At 33.8% G+C, this 20927-nt stretch overlaps 1 protein-coding gene across 3 annotated transcripts; it reads left to right on the forward strand.

Annotated features, from left to right (window-relative positions):
• Positions 1–16625: 16625 nt before the first annotated feature.
• On the forward strand, positions 16626–20701 carry LOC145061759 (putative glucose-6-phosphate 1-epimerase). Of its 3 annotated transcripts, none has more exons than XM_079009313.1 (9): positions 16626–16772; positions 18206–18502; positions 18757–18831; positions 18934–18990; positions 19100–19263; positions 19631–19765; positions 19855–19957; positions 20045–20144; positions 20323–20701. In XM_079009313.1, exons 2-9 carry the CDS (start codon positions 18392–18394, stop codon positions 20508–20510), a joined length of 933 nt encoding a protein of 310 aa, XP_078865439.1. In that variant the 5' UTR covers positions 16626–16772; positions 18206–18391; the 3' UTR covers positions 20511–20701. The 3 variants fall into 3 exon arrangements, with proteins under 3 accessions (XP_078865439.1, XP_078865438.1, XP_078865437.1); XM_079009312.1 differs by lacking the exon at positions 16626–16772 and adding an exon at positions 16836–17014; XM_079009311.1 differs by lacking the exon at positions 16626–16772 and adding an exon at positions 16837–16998.
• Positions 20702–20927: the final 226 nt, after the last annotated feature.

Here is a 20927-nt window from a genome sequence, read left to right on the forward strand (position 1 = left end):
TCTGCCTAGAACGATAAGGCTTTGCGGTATGGATTGGACTTGGCTACGCGTAGTGCCTACGTGGCAAGGCCACCTACACGTGAACACCGCCTCCAGGTGTACGTATGTGCCTTGTACAGGCAAAAACGGGAAAGGTGATTGGTTAATGCCTTGTTTGACCATTTCTTTTTTCTGTGTCAAAGTTCGTGGATTTAAAAAGAAAAAATCACTCTTTTTTAAAGAGTGAAGAAAATGAAGAAAAAAGCAGGACGAAGAAAACGAAGAAAATGGCGATGTGCAGGTGAGGAAGAAGATAGTAAAATGAAGGCTTGACAACTTTGGTCCCTGTAGTCTTGGTTGATTACAAATCCCACCCTAAGTTAAATTTTTTATACTTAAATGATTTTTAAAAATTACAGATAAGACCCTTAATTTCTAATATACTTAAATGATTTTTTATACTTAAATGATTTTTAGAAATTAACTCTTAACTTATATATTTCAATTATATTTTTTTAATTTCTAACATACCTTTAAATATTTATTTAAATATTTATTGAATTTTAAGATTATGTTTTTTTATTTAACTTATTGTACTTTTTTATTACTAAAATATTTATTTATGTTTAATAACTATGTTTTTTTATTTAATATAATGTCAAAAAAAAAGTAAATAATATGGAGTGGTAACCATTTCAAATGGGTAGTAGACTAGTAGTGCACATGTAAGTAGAGCTGATATGACAACTTTTCTAATAGGTTGATGGTAACCATATCCTTTGGCCTAATCTTATTAGTCTAGTCACTAGTGGTTGTTGTTTGACTTAGTTGATGGAGAGCTTATGAAGGGACTTTATATAGCGGGTTAGACACAGCTAGTTTTATTTGTTTGATGAGCCCACATATAGCACGATGAAACCAGTTGACATACATATCTAAGAAGGTTCTAGCCCAGCGGTATCAGGTGGTGTCTTCCCTCTTTGAGGTTGAGGTTCAAGTCCCGTCGTGGACATAGGTGGAATAGGTGTTGTTAGCTTAGGAGTAGATTAGATTTGCCGGTTCAAAAACAAAAAAAAAAAAAAAAAAAAAAAAAAAAAAAAAAAAAAAAAATCTAAGAAGGTTGATATCATTGTTTTGTACGGGATATCAGAACGTTAGACAAACAATAAGTAATGCCAATCTTGAGTATGTGGATATCGCTTTGTATAATTGTACGCTCTAATCATTTACCATCTTTACATATTTTTATTTGATATGCCACGTGAGATGAAAATTTCATAATATGTTTGAAATTTCTCATAAGATAAAAAGAAATCTGAAAAGGATTATCCATAAGTAAGTTAATAAAGGAAGTTTAGTTACATACAAGCATGCATGCGAAACAAAACTTCTTTATATATAACTAGGAAAGATAGGATAAATTATAAATACTCAGCTATAGAAAATTTGGCACTGCTTTCAACCTCAATCAAGTGATCATCATCTTGTCTCCAATCAAGCATTAAACAAGAATAAAATCATGGAGGATAAATAAAGAAGAAAACAAAATACGTCCATACATAAAAGACAATCAATGGTTTGAGTCATTACGTATATAATTATAGACAAAATTGTAAAAATGTCAATGTGGTATGTATTTTTTTGGGGTTTTAGTCCAAACTTCGATTTTTTTGACTTCGTGGTCCTTTTAAGTTAGTTTCGTTACGTTTTTTGATGCCTCTGAATAGTAAAATGACTGTAATATCCTTGGGTTATTTATTTTTCATTTTTTTTCATTTCTTTTTAAATCTAGAACTAATATATTTTATTTTAATAATTAATAAATTAAGAAGGGCCCACCTTCTCTCTCTCTCTCTCTCTCTCTCTCTCTCTCTCTCTCTCTCTCTCTCTCTCTCTCTCTCTCTCCAAGAGTTCTTCTTCCTAAAAAATACACAACATTCAAGTGGCTAACTACAGGAACTAAAAGCTCATAAAAATTCAATCTTGTAGATTAACCATGTAGATCAAAAGCTCATAAAAATTCAACCATGTAGATCAAATAGAAAACTCATCAAGGTATAAACTGTATACCAGAAAAAGATGCACAAGAGGAAAGGTTCTTGGATCTACAAGCTTGCGAGCAACCACTTCTTCTTCTCTAGACTCCTTCAACAAAATGCACCAAAACACTCAATAAGTTCACAAAACTCACACAAGCAACTTAGAGTTGGAATTAGGGTTTGGGGAGGGAATGATGGTTGATAAGGATGATCAAATGGGGATATAATGTTGTTTAAATAGGGAGCAACCCTTAAGATTAGGGTTTGGAGTTTAGGCTAGTATGCCCGACGTACCACACGTATGTTCATCGTACTAGCGAATCATCCGCGTTCCAATATGCACGAGTACGTTGCGCGTATCTTCGAGTACGCCCATCGGACGATTAAAGTGCAAGCCTTTTTCTTCTCATGGACCAATTGTGCCATTTCTCATAAAAAAGAGCAATAATATTAATACCTGATATTGGGATGTTATAATTCTCCCCCACTAGAATCAGACTTCGCCCTCGAAGTCATTTTCAGGAAACAGCTCAGGATAGTGCTCATGCATCTCGGACTCGGGTTCCTACGTCCACTCCGAGCCCCTTCGGTGATGTCTGGGTGATAGTGGTGTTGGGTTTTGAGCACTATAACACTCCTATGGTGCACATGCAACCCTAAATGCTTTGGATCTATGTTTTCTCTATTATACATGCATATATTCAAATTTTTCCAAAGCATTGTCCTAACTAGCATACAAATTTCCAATTGAATAAAACATCTAGATAGATGACATACCTTTTAAAGGACTTGTAGTTCTTGACCCTTGATAGCTTGAGCACCTCAAGTGTGATGCCTCTAATGGTTCATAAACACCAATATGCAAGAGGATGATTTAAGAGAATAATCTATTTATCTCAAAGAGAAGAGGCAACCGATTTTGGTCTATAGAGGGCTCTATTTATAGTGTTGGACATGTTAGGGTTACACTTGGTAAACCCTAATAATCCATGACTTTCCACATTCTCATGCTCCATGGGTTTAACCTCCATGGATTAGTTTAGCCCATAATCATGGATCGTTAGCCCACACTACAGGAATGATTGATTTACATAATCAATCCCCATATATTTAATTAGTCTCTTTTTATCACAAAATTAATAAATTAATTCTTGATCAATACTAATTAAATAATTTTGTATTAATATATTATACTTGTAATATATTAATAAACCATAAATAACCTTATTCTTAAAATTCATCCTATCAAATTGCACTGGTAAAGGCAACCTAAAAGGACCATGCTACAATCGAGTCAAGTATATACCAGTTATAGTTATAAGTCTAATAACTATTTCTGCTTATGCACTTCAGGATCTGACTTAGCAATCGTAAGCTTTCAAAAGCCGTTGTCGAACTCTGACCTAGTCAGTGACGCCTCCTTCAGATAAGTGATCATATACTCCTCCGTTCTCAAGATATCTATGCGGACAAGCACATGGAACATAGTCATACTTACTGTCCTGCAATTTATTTCCCGATTTCCGATTCGTTTGACATAGAACATAACTGAACACATCAATTTAGTACTAACCGGGCCCGACACATAAGTCAAAATAGAATCATCGAGGGGCCCAAGATATCGCTTAATCCTCTTAGGATAAAAGGAACATATAAACTTCGACATTATATGCTTGTACTAACTACTCATCAAATCATGCACATCGATATGTTTTATAACATCAAGTTACTGATGCGTTTTCGTGCCATGAATGCACAACCAACTTGTCGTCAACAACTCATATATCTTGGTTTGAAGATTATATGATATTATCGTCTCACAATTACTCGTGATAAATTCCATGAAGTAATTTTGGTGAGCGCAGGTTGAATCCAATACTCAAATCTTATTTCAGGAGTACTAATGAATGGTGTAGCAAACTTGTTGCGATGTATAACTCCTTAGAAAAATCTACAAGCCAACTCATGACAGTCTTCTTTTATACCTACTTCCAAAGTATGATTCAATATGGATAGTTTGAATAATAATAATAATCATAATTTTATTATTCTGGAAATCAAAACATGCAAAGTGAAACAATAGTAAATAATTGAGACAAGACAGTAACTTTACATATAAATAAAAATCCTTTTATTCATCATCAAATGTCAATTACAATTTAGCTATTACAAGTTTCGATTTATCTAATTACTAAAACTAATATCATCCTTTAATCCAATGTTCCTCGCATGCTGCAAGTGCTTAACCCTAGTCAGTCCTTTTGTAAGAGGATCTGTTGGGTTGTCCTCTGACGATATCCCCATTACCACGAGGTGCCCTTCTTCTACCTGATGTCTTATGAAGTGGTATTTTATGTCGATATGTCTGGATCTACCATGATCTCTCGGTTCCTTGGTTAAGGCATCCGTACCTTCATTATCACAGAAAATCTCCACAGGCTCCTTTATGGATGGAATGACTCCAAGGTCTCCGATGAAGTTTTTCAACCATAGCGCTTCCTTTGATGTTTCGCTTGTTGCTATGTACTCTGATTCACACATTGAATTAGCTACAATTTCCTGCTTGGAACTTTTCCATGTCACTGCTCCTACATTCATGGTAAACACCCAGCCCGAATGAGAGCGGAAATTATCTCTGTCGGTTTGGAAGTTGGCGTCGCTATACCCTATCACTCTCAAGTCATCACTCCCACCGAGGGTAAGGATCCAATCCTTAGTCCTCCGCATGTACTTAAGAATGTTCTTAACTGTAGTCCAATGAGCTTTACTAGGATTCTCTTGATATCCGCTGACCATGCTCAAATCGAAGGCCACATTAGGGCAAGTACAAGTCATAGCATACATGATCGAACCAACTGCGGAAGCATATGGTATATGACTAATTTATGCTATTTCAGCCTTTATACTCGGACTCTGAGTCTTACTCAGTTTGGAATTGCCTTGGATAGGTAAGTCACCTTTCTTGGAGTTCTCCATTGTGAAACGTTTCAACACTTTGTGCAAGTAGGTACTTTAACTAAGTCCTATTAGGATTTTACTCCTGTCTCTCAATATCCTTATCCCTAGGATATAAGTAGCTTCTTCGAGGTCCTTCATAGCGAAACACTTCCCAAGCCAACACTTAACCTCCCGTAAGGTTGGGATGTCGTTTCCTATAAGTAGTATGTCATCTACATACAATACCAGAAAGCTCATTATACTCCCACTAGCTTTGATATATACACATGACTCATCCTCGCTTCTCGAAAATCCAAACTCTTTGACTTTCTCATCAAAACAAAGATTCCATCTGCGAGATGCTTGTTTCAATCCATAAATGGATTTCTCAAGCTTACACATTCTATTAGGGTACTTTGCATTAACAAAACCCTCTGGCTGACTCATGTAAACATCTTCAGCCAACTTTCCATTAAGGAAAGCGGTTTTGACATCCATTTGCCATATTTCATAATCATGAAATGCAACTATGGCCAACATAACCCTTATATATTTAATCTTCGCTACTGGTGAGAAGGTCTCATCATAGCCAACTCCTGGAGTTTGAGTAAAGCCCTTCGCAACCATTCGTGCCTTATATGTGTGTACATTTCCATCCATGAAAGTGAAAGATATTCCTAACCAATTTGGGGCGTAGTGGTACATCATGCAACGTTCATCATAAATCGTACACCTACTCAAGCATTGATAGGCGCTACACCGTTCGAGAAATTTTTAGGTGAAAAGCCAAACCTTGAAGACTTAAAAGTATTTGGTTGTGTTGCATATAAGAGAGTAGTTTCAAAACATTTAGAGAAGATTTATGATAGGTCTCGACTATTGGTATATTTTTGAAAGGAACCCCATTAGGGAGGATTTCGGTTATATAATCTGCAGGAAAATAAAATCATCATAAGTGCCTATGCAATTGGTGATGAAAATAAGACATGGTAATGGAGTAATGAACCCGAAAATCAAGATGGAAATGAACGGGTACATTTACTATAACACCCACAAATTCGGGCTACACATAATAAATAATAATTATTAAAATTAAATCCTTGAATAAGATAATCTATATTCGTGAAGGCTATAGACTATATAATATAAGTTTCATATAGGAAAAATATACTGAATCGTCTGTAAATCGTAAAAATGAGTGTGACAAAACACACACACACACACACACACACACACACATATATATATATATATATATATATATATATATATAAAGTACACGTCGTCTCGATCCCGAAAATATAAATTTCGTAAAAATCTGACTCCATGTGAATTAGATATGATTTTTGTAAGATATTAAAGTCAACCACATACAAAGATTGTGTGACGTAAAAAGTTGCGAAGAGAATGGTTGGCTTTTAGCTAAAGTCATCAAAAGGAAAATCATATTACTCTTTAAGATGGAAACTTGAGAAAAAGAATACCAAAAATGTAGTCCGTATGAGAGAGTTATGTTTTTAGCGAAATAATTTAACTTTATTAAAACATGGATAAAAAATAAACTAAGAATTAGATGTCGGGGTCTATAGGAAAGTTGTAGATTTCTTCGAGAGCTTTCCGGTGAAATAAAGAACATCAAAAACAGTGTTTGTATGAAGAAGTTACAGAATTTACAAAATATGTATTTTGCGCCACGCACGGTGCATGTCGAGCACGCGACGTGCGCTTCTAAAAAGTGAAAATGTGAACCACAAAGAGGCCGCCACATGGCACAAAGCGGATGAGGAGACGTTGTCTTAAAATGTGTGACGTGCACCCTAAAAATCGCCTATAAATAGGCTCCAATGCCCCATTCTCTTCCCACTCCTCCCAAGTTCTCTCTCTCGAGTTGCTTTCGATTTTAGCCTATTTTCCCTTAGTTTTAGTCTGCGGCGAAGACCTGTGGTCCCGAAAGTAGTAATAGTTAGCAAGTAAAATCTCTACTAGTGCAATTTCTGGACTTTTGTCTAGAAAATATATGTAAGTTAAATTACGCACATCCTTATTTCAGTGTAATTTATATTTATATGTCATAGTCATATTATGAACCCATAAATAAGATTTATCAGTAACTCTAAGTCATAATATTGGTTGATCTACTTACGGGAGAGGTGTCTAGAATGGTCACGTTGGCTTGGTTGTTGGATTTCAGAAATGCTATATGCCGAAATGATCCTGCCTCCCAACTATCTACCTGGTTGATCCTTACTTGATATATCTTGATGTAGACATTAGGATTGGTGAAGAATCTTGATTATCATTAGTCGCTAGGAATATAAACCTAAAATTTAGTAATGTCCGTACTTAGGCCACGTCAAAGGAAAAGCTAAAGGTGTTAGGCGAAGTTCTGCCGAAATCACCTATCATTCACCTAAGTTAGGTGAGTGCATAGTTACTTTCTGCTTACACATAAATACAAGTATTCTAAATGCTTAATTGTTATGTGTGATGTCTTTATTGTGTTTAATGTAGTTATACAATATGATTGTTACTTGATTTAATCATATATTTATCATACTTAATAATATGATTGGGTAGTGAAGGGTTGTGCGAAATAACAAATGAGAGTTTGTGATAGGGTTATGTGAGATAGTGGTTATGATAGGTTAGTGAAAGTCGTCCAGAATAATAAGTCGTGTATGCCGTATCTATCTCAAGTACTTTTGTACAACCATGCTTATCCAAGGTACTTTTGTATTGTCATGCTTATCCCAAGTACTTTTGTATTGTCGTGCTCAAGGTTCTAAATAACGTAAGGCATGACTTGGCGGCAATGTCAAGCCTCAAACTTTTTTGAGCCTTGACGAGCCTCGTGGTTTGTAAGGCGTGACATAAGGCGTCAATTTTGTATATAATTAATACTTTTATATGTATTTTCAACTATTATTCTTTTTTATAGACATATATGAATTAATGAGGCGTTTTGGTAAAGCTTGGCGGCAGGTACAAGCCTTGGAGCCATGGCGGAGCCATGACGAGCTTTTTAGATCCTTGGTCGTGCTTAACCAAAGCACTATTGTATTGTCGTACCTGTCATGACTATCCAAAGTACTAATGTATTTTTGTGTTTCCATGTTTACCTAAAGTATTATCATACAGTCGTGCGTGCCTAATCATCTAGGAATTTTAGTTGTCTGTTGATAAGATCCTTTAAGAAAAATCCTTCGAGATTGTCATATTAGGATTAGTAAGTGAGAGTAATGGGAGTGGGGTAATTAGGTTATTTGAATGCTGAAGAATATTAATTAAATATTATAATATTATGGGTTGAAAACCTTATGTATCTCACCAAGTTTCAACCTGAACCACTCAGTTTCTTTGTATCACAAGTAATGATATGAAGATACTAATGGATAATTATCTGCTAGAGAATTAAAGGAGTTCGTAGACTGCTAGAATATTGATGTAAGACATGTTTATGCTTATGTTTTTGTATCAATTATGGCATCCCAGGGCTTAATAATCAATGGAAAACATTTCTTTGAAAATACTTTTACGGGACCGAATTCTACATCAATAAATAAAATCTAGTTTTAAATAAGCATAATTAAAAGTTTTAAAATGACCGTAAATTTGGGGATGTCACATTTACGGTCTTATGTAGTAGTGATCAAACAACACAATATAATGATGGTTCAAGTCCAATTGCAACCGAAACTGAACAGCTCATGGATCCGGCCCAAACCGACCAACATGATGACACTTCTCACCATGATATCATCCCATCGCAACCCGTGGATGATCATAATAACAATGAAAATTTAGTTCCACCCCGCCGCACTACTCGAACTTAAGTGTTGCCAAGAAGATTAAATGACTACGAGCCAAATGTGGACATTCGATGAAGAACCGAAGAATTATAAGGAAGCCAAAACAAACAAGAACCGGATCGATGCAATGAAGGCGGAAATTGACTCCACTAAAAAGAACAACACTTGGAAATTAGTTCCTCCGCCTAAAGATGCTAAACCTATCAGATTAAGATGGTTGTATAAAATTAAAAGAAATATGAATGGATTAATTACGAGGTACAAAGCATGTCTAGTGGGTAAAGGATATGTACAAGAGTAAGACATTGATTTTGATGAAGTATTCGCATCGGTAGCTTGACTTGAGACAATAAGACTATTGATTTCTCTCGCGGCCGGGAACAGATGGAAGATTCATCACTTGGATGTAAAAACAACATTTTATATGGGGATTTAAAAGTAGAAGTGTATATTAACCAACCGGAAGGTTTCGTGAAGCAAGGTGAAGGAACAAAAATCTACAAACTTGCAAAAGCTTTATACGGTCTTCAGCAATCTCCAAGAGCATGGAATTTGAAGCTTAATAGTATGTTGAAAGATATAGGTTTTCAAAGATGCATGTAAGAAAATGCGGTTTATAAAAAGGTTTCAAATAGAGAATATATATAATTATTGCGGTTTATGTAGATGATTTATTCGTGATGGGAACGAGTCTAGAGTTCATAAACCAAGTCAAGAAACTAATGACGTTGCAATTTGAAATGTCGGACCTTGGTGAACTAACTTGCTACTTGGGAATTGAAGTATTGCAATAAAATGGTTGTGTAAAGGTGAAGCAAGAGAGTTATGTTATGAAGATTCTAAAAGAGGTAGGCATGCAAGAGTGTAATTCTACTCAATTTCCTATGGAGTCGGGACTAAAGTTTTCAAAAGCTGAAAATGAACCAGAAGTTAAATCTACCCATTATCGAAAATTAGTGGGTTGATTGCAATATCTTTTGCACACTCGTCCAGATTTAGCATATCCAGTTAGAGTAGTTAGCCATTATATGCAAAGGCCAAGAGAATCTCATGCACACACTATTAAGTAAATCATTTGTTAATTGCATGATACTCCATATTTTGGGATAATATACAAGCAAAGTAAAGATTTAAGCTTGATAGGTTACATTGATAACAGTCACAATGTAGATGTTGATGATGAAAAAAGTAAAATGAGGCATGTTTTCTAACTTGGTGACTCACCTATCAGTTGGTGCTCCCAGAAGAAAGATACAGTAGCTTTGTCCTCGTGTAACGATGAGTTTATAACAGCTACTGTAGCTGCATGTCAGACAGTTTGGTTAAGGGAGTTGTTAGCTGAACTGACATGAATGAAGAAATAAAATGTGTTGATTCGTACAGACAACAAATCAAGAATTGCACTGTCAAATAATCTTGTCTTTCATGGACGAAGCAAACACATTTACACTCGATTCCACTTCATTCGAGAGCGTGTGGAAAACGAGCAAGTGATTTTGAACATGTTTCGGGAGACAAGCAACGAACAAATCCACTTACGAAGGCCTTAACTCGAATAAGTTTCACAGAGATGAGATCGTTACTTGGTGTGCAAGAATTACCCTCGACTCAAAAATTTAAGGAGTGATTGTTGGCGAATCTCTGAGATCGGAGGTGTCTAGAAAGTGTGATCCTATCTAGAAATCATTGTTTGGAGTGTTGTCCAAGACTTCAGTATCAACCAAGGATTCCCAATCTCTGCTTGAGCAATAAGGAATGTTATATTAGGAATGTTTTAGTTGTTAAGTTTCTTAGATCTATTTTGATTTTATTAGTATATATATAGATGTGTTAGGACCATGTAATGTAATTCATTCTAGATTAAAGTTTTAATTTATAAGTTTCTTCAATAAAAAGGTTCAGCGAGTTAGGCTGCACATGCTTTCATATTTTCGTGTTTTTCATTAGTTATTGACTTATTGTATTTTCCCAAACATGTTTGGGTAAGTAGCTCTTATATTAAAAGAAAATCAAGTTTCATTTTAATTTACAACTATAGAATACGTTAAAGTTTTATATAGTTAAAAATGAAAATGTTTGACATATTTATTTGTAGAATGATCAATTTAGGCTATATATACTTTTCTAAAGCTTTTTAACTTTCAAGATAATTGGATTATTTATTTGAATAGAATACTTACATTTACATTCATTATATTTATTATTTTTAATTATAAAAGAAAGACAAATAAGTTATTATGGATCAATTCAGGTGGACTTCTTTTTATGTCATGTATTTTTTTTGAACGACAAATCTAACATACTCCTATACTCTTAAATCCATATATCTCCCAATAGGACTTGACCCCTATCGATCTCAAATAAGGATGACAACACCTGATATCGTTGAGTTAGAATGTCTCTAAATTTAATATCTATGATATTTATCATTTGTTGTTTAGACATTTTTTAAAGAAAACAATATATATAATTATTATTCATTTTCCTATTTAAATATATTAAAGATACCCATAAAAATACCATATGATTATTAATTGTTTAAGTTAATAGCTTAATTTTTCGGGAGTGACCAAAATGATAAATACATAGGAAATAATAAGGGTGACAAATCGTGCTATCGTTTCGTGATTTTGGCTGACACGGCACGGCACGACAAAGTTTATCTAATACGAATACGACACGACACGATGTCATGTTTTTTTTAACTAACACGAAAACGAACGAATTAAAAAACGACAAACACGACACGACACGGAAAATATAACATATACTAAAAACTAGTTTATTTAATGAATACTTTATCAAATATAACACGACAAACACGAAAAACACGATAAAGAACTACTAAATCGTGTCAATTTCGTGTCAAATTTTGAAAACGAACACGACACGACATCGTGTTTTTTACAGTTAACACGAACACGACACGAACACGAATCCAAATTTCAGTTTCGTTCCAATTTTGTTTCGTGTCGTTTCATAAATTGTCACCCCTAGGAAATAATACCATATTTTTTATGATGTACAAATTATAATTTATATTCGTAGCAAACAATTCTAAAAAGTTCGGTCTCAACTTACAATGAAAGGGAAAATGACTTATTAAGGTAATTAACTTTTCGATATGTTCACATCTGGGTAACTATATTTTTTTTTGTACACATTTAGGTAACAAACTTGTTGGAAGTGTTCACATATGACCATTATGACTTGCTATAGCAGGTTAAATCCTAGATGTGAACGCTTTCAACAAGTTCGCTACCTAGACGTGTACAAAAAAAATAGTTACCCAAATATGAACAAAACAAAAAATAAAAGTAAATTACATGAATGGTCTCTGTGGTTTGCGGGAATTTGTGTTTTTGGTCCTTAACTTATTTTTTTTTAACTCGGATGGTCCCTACTGTTTATTTTTGTTACACGTTTGGTCCATGTCTTATCTAAAAATACTATTTTGCCCTTATTAATTTATTTTCTTATTTATGTATTTTTTTTATATTTAAAAACACTAATAGACCCCATATATTTGTATCTCCCCACCGTAAACCTCTAACCACATTTGAGAAATTTAATTTGGATGGTCCCTATTGTTTATTTTTGTTGCGCGTTTGGTTCCTGTCTTACCTAAAAAATACTATTATGCCCTTATTAATTTATTTTTTAATTAATTTTCTTCTTTATGTATTTATTTTTTATATATTTAAAAAAAATTAATAGACCCCACATATCTGTATCTCCTCACCGTAAATCTGAAACCACATTTGAGAAATTTAATTTGGGTCTTACCGGTCACCATCCCATCTCTCATTCTCCCAAACTTCTATTTCTTTTCCATCTTTAGTAACATCGACGTCTTCATCATCCTTCTTTTTTTGGTACTTCAACTCTGGCGAACCAACACCATAACCTACTGTCTCTTAATCTTTAGTGGGTTGTGGTGTTGATTCAACGGAGTTGAAGGACCGAAAAAAGAAGGGATGATGAAGACGTAACAAAATTAATAAGTGCACAATAGTCTTTTAGGTAAGACAGAGACCAAACTCGTAACAAAATTAAACAGTAGGGATTATCCGAGTTAAAAAAATAAAGTAATTAAAAAATAAACAGTATTGATCATCCGAGGAGATACAAATATGTGACGTCTATTAATTTTTTTAAATATGTAAAAAATAAATACATAAATAAGAAAATTAATTAAAAAATAAATTAATAAGGGCACAATAGTCTTTTTAGGTAATATAGGGACCAAACGCGCAATAAAAATAAACAGTATGGACCATCCAAGTTAAAAAAAATAAGTTAGGGACCAAAAACACAAATTTCCTCAACCCACAGGGACCATTCGTGTAATTTACTTTTACTTTTCGTTTTGTTCATATTTGGGTAACTATTTTCTTGTACACATCTAGGTAACAAACTTGTTGAAAGCGTTCACATCTACAATTTAACCTGCTATAGCAGGTCATAATGGTCATATGTGAACACTTCCAACAAGTTTGTTACCTAAATATGTACAAAAAAAAGATAGTTACCCAGATATGAACATACCGAAAAGTTAATTACCTTAATAAGTTATTTTCCCTACAATGAAATGTTTACTATCATCAATTTTGACACATTAGTGATTAGTATTCCTTTGTATCATAATATACTTTGGTTATGGTAAGTTTCTTTAATTGTCTTTTCTTTTTTCTTTTTTTCTTTTTTGGTTAGACTTAACTTTTTTTACTTACAATAAGTCGGAGTCTGTAATGTTATATTTTTTAAATTTGTTTAATAAAATTGCATATGTTTATCTCTTTGTTATATTTCATGAGGTTACCTCGAAAAATGATTTGTAAGCATTATGTATTTGTCTAAAATACGGGATTCTATATGTATTTTGGATTTTGGACACTTTCGTAATATTTGTGATATTTTATTAGAGAAATTAAATATTCTTTTACAATTTCTTCCTACCATCCTCCTATCCATATCAAATGCTGACATATGTCATATTTAATTTTTCCTAATAATATTTTAATCAATTTGTCACCATTTAACATGGATAGGAAGATAAGTAGGAGGAAATTATAGGATGATATTTAATTTCTCATTTTATTATTATTTCAGACATGTTCTTTAGATTCCGCATGTGCATTATGTGTAAGGTAAAGATAGTTTAAAATGTACGGAATTTCATATTTCATAACTCTTTATGTCACATCTCACTAATGATACTCTGAAACGAAATTAGATTTGTCTAAAATACAATATTTCAGATAACTTGACTATAAAAAATTTGGAGTGGGTGTTATTTGGATTTTGAATATTTATCTTTATGTTTAGCTCTTGGCTGTATTAATAGTCCATACTGTGGAACCCAAGATTGTCTCTCCAAAAGAGCCCTAGTGAAGTGTATGGGAACTCCAACATATATAACCACTTATAAGATCGTGTTGCACCGATGTGGGATACATTAACATTCTTCCTCAGAGTCGGAGGCTTGTGTATATATAAGTGACTATATATGTTGGAGTTTCCATTCTCTCCATAAAGACTTTTTTAAAGAGAGACGTTTTGCATCTATATGGTTCAACACATCCCTATTCATCTTCCTTAGAGTCGGAGGCTTGATGAAGATGAATAGGGATGTGTTGAACCATATGGATGCAAAACGTCTCTCTTTAAAAAAGTCCTTATGGAGAGAATGGAAACTCCAACATATATAGTCACTTATATATACACATACTAACATGTACCTACATGTAGGACCATGTTAAGTTTTACTAATAAGACAATTATAATAAAGACTAAACTGCACAAATGGTCCATGTGGTTTGCTCAAAATTGCTACTTTGGTCCAAAAAAGTTTAGACTAGCACCACAGATCCAAAGTTTTCATTTTGTTGCGAGTTCGGTCAAAAGCACTTTAAAAATTCTTCAAATGACGGATTTTCCCCTTTCTATTTGTTTTTTCCTTTATTATTATTTAATTACAAAGGGTCTCTCTCTCTCTCTCTCTCTCTCTCTCTCTCCTTGATCGTGTTCTTCCTCAAAAAAAAATATATAGAATCTGATGAATGATTATTTTGCTCCTAAGAGAGAACATACATACACAATCAAGAACGTATATGTATACACGCAGTAACACATATAATCGAGAACATACAATCCCTTCCCCTTGTTCTTCTTCCTTGCAACCCAAACCCACCAACAACGATTTCATTACCGTTCTCATTCTTTTTTTCTGAATCCATGGAAGAATAGAGATATGGAAAAAGATGAAGCCAGTGAGGAACAAGGTCTGAGCATACCTGATTGAGGCAAGTATTGTTCATCGTCTTCTACAATGAACCCCCTTGTAAAAACCCTTTGATTTTTCATCCAATTTAGCACTTTGTTAGTTGAATCGACTTGATTCACGTCGGCAATGGGGTACCTCTGTTCGTTAGCGACTAGTGGGTTTGAGGAATCCACTATGAAATCTGCAAAGAAACGACATCTCCTTCCGATGGTAAAATCGGTTCTCAATCGAACTACCATTTCCACTTCTCTCCCAGTTCTATCTATAAGAAAATGTAGATAGAATGGTGCACCGATTCAATTTTCTTAATTTCCTAAATTTGAGAGAGAAAGGGGGTAGGGGAGATCGAGATCAAGATCAAAGTTCCGGTAAGCTTGATAATCATAATCTTTGCTTGATTGTCTTCACGTCAAACTCACTCACACATACATACTTGAGTCGCATGTTTTGGGTGTACCCTATGAGTTTGAGAAAATTGGTTTTAATTTTTGATGCATAATTGATTTGTCTGGTGGGTTCAACTCAATGACATGATATTGAAGTGTGTGAGTTAATCTATGTTGTATGAATCGAGTGTTTGACAAGCACATTTATTATCTTCTTTCTCATGTGAATATCGTTCTTGCTGCATCTTCTTATACAAAGTATGGTTGATGCCCACCAAGTGTTTGATCTTTTATCTGAATGATCTTTCCATGTTACAAGTTGTAGTTCTTAGTTATGTTCATTAATTTTCAGTAATTTGGCTTCACAAATTTCTGTTTAAGCCATCATTTGGCATTTAAAATTTTTGAAGCAAGTCGTTAAAGTCCCTAAATCAAAAACGGGTGGTGGTGTCGTGAGAATGGATTCTAGAGAGAGAGAGAGAAAGAGAGAGAGAGAAGGTGGGAACGTTTGTAATTAAATAATAATATAATAATAAAGGAAAAAAAAGGAAAAAACATATAGAAAAGGGCAAATCCGTCATTTGAAGAATTTTTAAAGTGCAATGGACCGAACTCGCAACAAAATAAAAACTTTGGACCTGTGATGCTAGTCTAAACTTTTTTGGACCAAAGTGACAATTTTGAGCAAACCATAGGGACCATTTGTGCAGTTTAGTCTATAATAAATGAAAGTAATTGCACCTTCATGGCAAGCACTCCAAAACCAACAAGGACACACCCTATTCACAACAAGTTTCATTGCCATCATTCCTTTATTCGATCCATTTTATGAATACAAATATATCGGATTTATTTTAATAAATCACATGTATAAGATCTGTAATTGGTTATAAAAAAAATAGGTGGACATCCGTTGTATTAGCATGTCGTAAGCAATTCTATGATTGTTAGACAAATATCATCATAAATGATTGAAAACCGAATTCCGTTTTGTGAGAATGAAGTTCTCCCACTATTTGTTTAAAAGACATGAGGGGTCTAAATGTATTTATGCAGTAGAAGAAGGGTGCAAAGTGATAATATTGACGATCTATTCTCTTCTTGGCCCATTTGCCATCCCTAGTCCTACTCCTACCATCGTCTTGATCCAATTTCATTCATCAAGTTGAATCCTTTTTGTCCCCTCCGACAATTTAAATTAAAAAATAATTGAATAAATCTCTGAATTCCTCAATTTCCTGTAGCTTTTTCAAATCTTGACCGTTTGTACAATCTACATGTACTTCACGTATCTTCCACGTCCTTCCCCTCCTCCGAAGCAGATAAAAATTTCAAGGTACCCCTTCATTTATTTCCCCTTAATTTATGCTTAAATTTAGTTTATTTTATTATGTTCTTGCACATGTTTTCACAATCTTGCCTCTTACCCCATGTTTCTTTATTCTGTTTTTGCCCAGTTTTTTAAAAACCGAAAACAAAACCCCCCCAAACTTTATTTAAAGTTCCTGAATTCTCCTCATATTTCTCTCTTTCAAGCGGTTTACGCATCTCACACCATCAATGTATGTGAAATTTTTTGTAAGTTGATTCAGTTTGTTCGTGTATTGTGTTCTTTATCTACTGCTTCTTGTTTCCTCAAGTGGGTGTCGTTTATATGTGACGATTTCTTTGCTTATTGTGGTTATTATTACATATATAAGTTTGTTACTGTTGCAGAAGGTCTACCTGTGAGGTTTTGGATCCAATTTGTGGAATTGGGTTCATTTTTTGTTTTGGAAGTTTGATTATCCTCATTTGGTAATGTGCGATGCAAACTGTTTCAAACTTGTGTTCTTGCTCTTGCTTTCTTGAAATTGGGGAAAAAGTTGGGATTGGGGGAGTGTGAATTTGATTGAGGGAAACCCTAATCACTTTGTAATCAAAGTTTTTGTTTTTGAATTTAATTTTGAGATTTTGATTTGGATTTCAATTTAAGGATGCGGGTTTTTGTTCATTGTTGGTTGGAATTATTTCTAGGAATTTTTCCCCAGTTTTTTTTTTTTTTTTTTTTTTTTTTTGTTTTTTTTTTAAATTCCAATTTAGAATCTTTTTTGGGTCTGATTATTTACTAACTATAATCGAGTATTGTTCAATAAACTTTCACCAACAGGCTGGTGGCAAAAAGTTTCACCCCTTGGTTGTAGTTTACGGGCTATTTCAAAAAAGTTTACAATCTCTTTTATATTTCAAATCAAAAAGTTCAACACAAATTCAAACTTTTAGGGATGAAAAGAGTGATCTAGTTAAGTTCATGTGTTTTGCTAGTTTTATGCTTCATTTGATTCGTTTTTTCTTGAAAAATTTGTAGTTCCTTTTTTTTTTTTTTTTTTTTTTTTTGTGTCAAATTTAAGATAGGAGTTTATATGATGAAGTGTAAAATAATTAAACACTTATGGTTAGATTCCTTCTAAACTTTAAAGTTGACTCTTCACGTGAGATAGAGTACTTTTAAGTATACACGTTTGACAAATATGTTGGGTATTTATTTTGGTTGAACTTCAGGTACTAAGATCATGCATCTATCAATTTCTTAGTTTATATTAACCAAGGTAAAGTTAACAAAAAAAAAAAAAAAAGTCTTGAAACCATGACCTGTAATTATGTTTAGGACATGTGTTTTTTACTTGTTTGAAAATTTTTCATTTGATTCTTTTGGGGTTGAATATTTGGTAAGGATTCTAAATTCTTGTATCAAAATCTTGACTTTTGTCCTTCTTATCCTTTTGCTAGGTGGCGTGAATAAAAGCATCAGTTTTCAAAGATTGTAATTCAAGGGGGTTTCACGTTGAATCCCAATTTCAAGAAGTGTCTTAATGGAATATTTTGAGGGTCTGATTTGGAAAATATCGGAATAAGTAATTGCTGATTTTAAAGATTTTAATTAGCCATTAGTTTTTGCAAGAGAGGTAAGAAAAAATGGGGCACTCTGCAGCGGTTTGGGATTCCAGGTTGGCCCTGGAAAGGACAAAAGACTGGAATGGAATCGAGCAAATTGTGCTTCGGAATCCACAAGGAGCTTCAGCTAGAGTTAGTTACTATTTTATCTTCCATAAATTTGGTTAAATCCTTTCTTTGTTTTCTTTATTATAACATCCTCCTTTCATTTCTTCCTATTATAGCAATTTTCACTGCTATAATATTAATTGGATAGATTCTTCAAAGTATAATGTCCTAATAAGAACAAGAAATAGAAAATACAATCTTGTCACAAAAAGAAAATAAAATCAGATGCTATAATAAACAAAGAAATGAAAGTAGGTTGCTAATTCATATTTCTATAGGTTAGCTTACATGGAGGTCAGGTGATTTCATGGCGAAATGAACGAGGTGAAGAACTTTTGTTTACAAGTAGCAAGGTGTGGCCTTTTTTCCCCTTAATTTTTTCATTTTGTTTTAATAAATTCATTTTTTTTTTTTTTGTGAAACTGATGATGATATATACTCTTTAACAATTTTAGGCAATCTTTAAGCCACCAAAGGCAATGCGAGGAGGCATTCCGATTTGTTTTCCTCAGGTATGTTGATAGTTTTCGTGCATTATAAATTTATAAACCTATGAGCAATGGTCAAATCAAAGTTGACTTATTTGTTTATTTGTACCTTTTGACATATATATATGTATAGTTTGGTAATTGTGATTCACTTGAGCAACATGGATTTGCAAGAAACAAACTTTGGACTGTTGATGATGATCCTCCGCCACTTCCCGCCAACGATTCCCATGGCAAATCTTTTGTCGATTTGCTACTCAAACCGTCCGAAGAAGATCTCAAATTTTGGCCACACAGGTTATTTTTGTAATTTCACCTATTTTACCAATAAAGTATACCATACCCTAATTCAACCATTTTTTTACACAAAGAGTTTACATATCCTTTCTTTTTATCCCATTAAGTAAGTCCTATACGGGTAAAGATGTGTCATGTGTGTATGGATAAAGTGTTGTATAAGCAAGAGTTGTTTCTTTTCAAGACCGGACTAAATGACCATTTTACCCTTTACCATCCAAAAAAGAAATTCACAATATTAATCAATTTTGACGTGAGAGGAAAAAAGGGCAAATAGGAAAAGGATTAGTGTCTTAGTACATTAAGCATTAAGCCATGTTTTTTTAAGTACTTAACCTGATAAAATATTAATCCCCTTTTTCTGCAGCTTCGAGTTTCGTCTTAGAGTTGGCCTGGGGATGGATGGGAATTTATCGTTAACATCTCGTATTAGGAATGTGAATGGGAAGCCTTTCAGTTTCTCGTTTGCTTACCACTCGTATCTCTCTGTTTCTGACATCAGGTATGTTTTTCTTTTTGGAATTTAATTTTATGAAATCTTGTGGTTTTTTTTTTTTTTCTGAAACTTCATGCTGTTGATTCATTTCATAGTGAAGTGAGGATCGAAGGGCTAGAAACAATGGACTACTTTGACAACCTTTTTAAAAGAGAACGGTTTACAGAACAAGGAGATGCTATCACTTTTGAATCCGAGGTAAATCTATCTTTATACTTTCCTAATTTTCAAATCATACGTTTTTAATCATGTTTATTAATATTATTTAATGTAACATTGTTTCAGATTGATCGTGTTTATCTTAGTTCTCCAAATTGTGTTGCTGTACTTGATCATGAAAGGAAGCGAACGTATGTGTTGAGGAAGGAAGGGCTACCGGATGTGGGTAAGTTGTTTTTCGTATACTTTTCTTGACTTTTGAGGTCAAACCGACAAATTTTCAAAATCGACAAAGACTAATTTTTCCAAAGAATCAATCAGCGTGAAGTTGAATATGAAACTTTGCTTGTTTGACCTGAAAAAGTCAAATGACATTAAATTGTTGATGTATTTTTCTTGTTTAGTGGTGTGGAATCCATGGGACAAGAAATCAAAAGCAATGACGGATTTAGGAGACGATGAGTACAAGCAAATGCTATGTGTGGATGGTGCAGCGATAGAGAAGCCGATTACATTGAAGCCTGGAGAAGAATGGACGGGTCGTTTGGAAATTACGGTTGTGCCATCGAGTTTTTGCAGCGAGGATCTCTGATTTTCAGTTGAGGTGCCTCCGCATAAAGATATGATAAAATCTTTTATTTCGGGTTTCTTCTTTTCTTATATGCAAATGCAAGTAGATTTTAGGTGTTGTTTTATTTAGTGTTTAAGCATAATTAATATCGTGTAATGTAATCTGTGTTGAGGATAATGACATACTATAATCATATCCAAATGTTATCTTAATCGGTGTTCTTAGAAGATTTGCAAGTTTAAGTCCGTGTGGCACTAACTATCAACAGTCATATGATTGTGTCAGCTTTGAAGCAACTAGAAAGCTCGTGATTGAGATACATCAAGAGTATGAATAGGTTGGTGCTATTTCACTCTTTTAAGCAACCTTCTTCATCCTTTGTAAACTAGCTTTTACTTGTGATCCTTAGATTTGACACAGAGATCCTACCTGAAAGAT

This window comes from Lactuca serriola, chromosome 7 (genome assembly GCF_051521515.1).
Source record: "Lactuca serriola cultivar US96UC23 chromosome 7, Lser_US96UC23_V15, whole genome shotgun sequence".
Classification (NCBI taxonomy): Eukaryota; Viridiplantae; Streptophyta; class Magnoliopsida; order Asterales; family Asteraceae; genus Lactuca; species Lactuca serriola.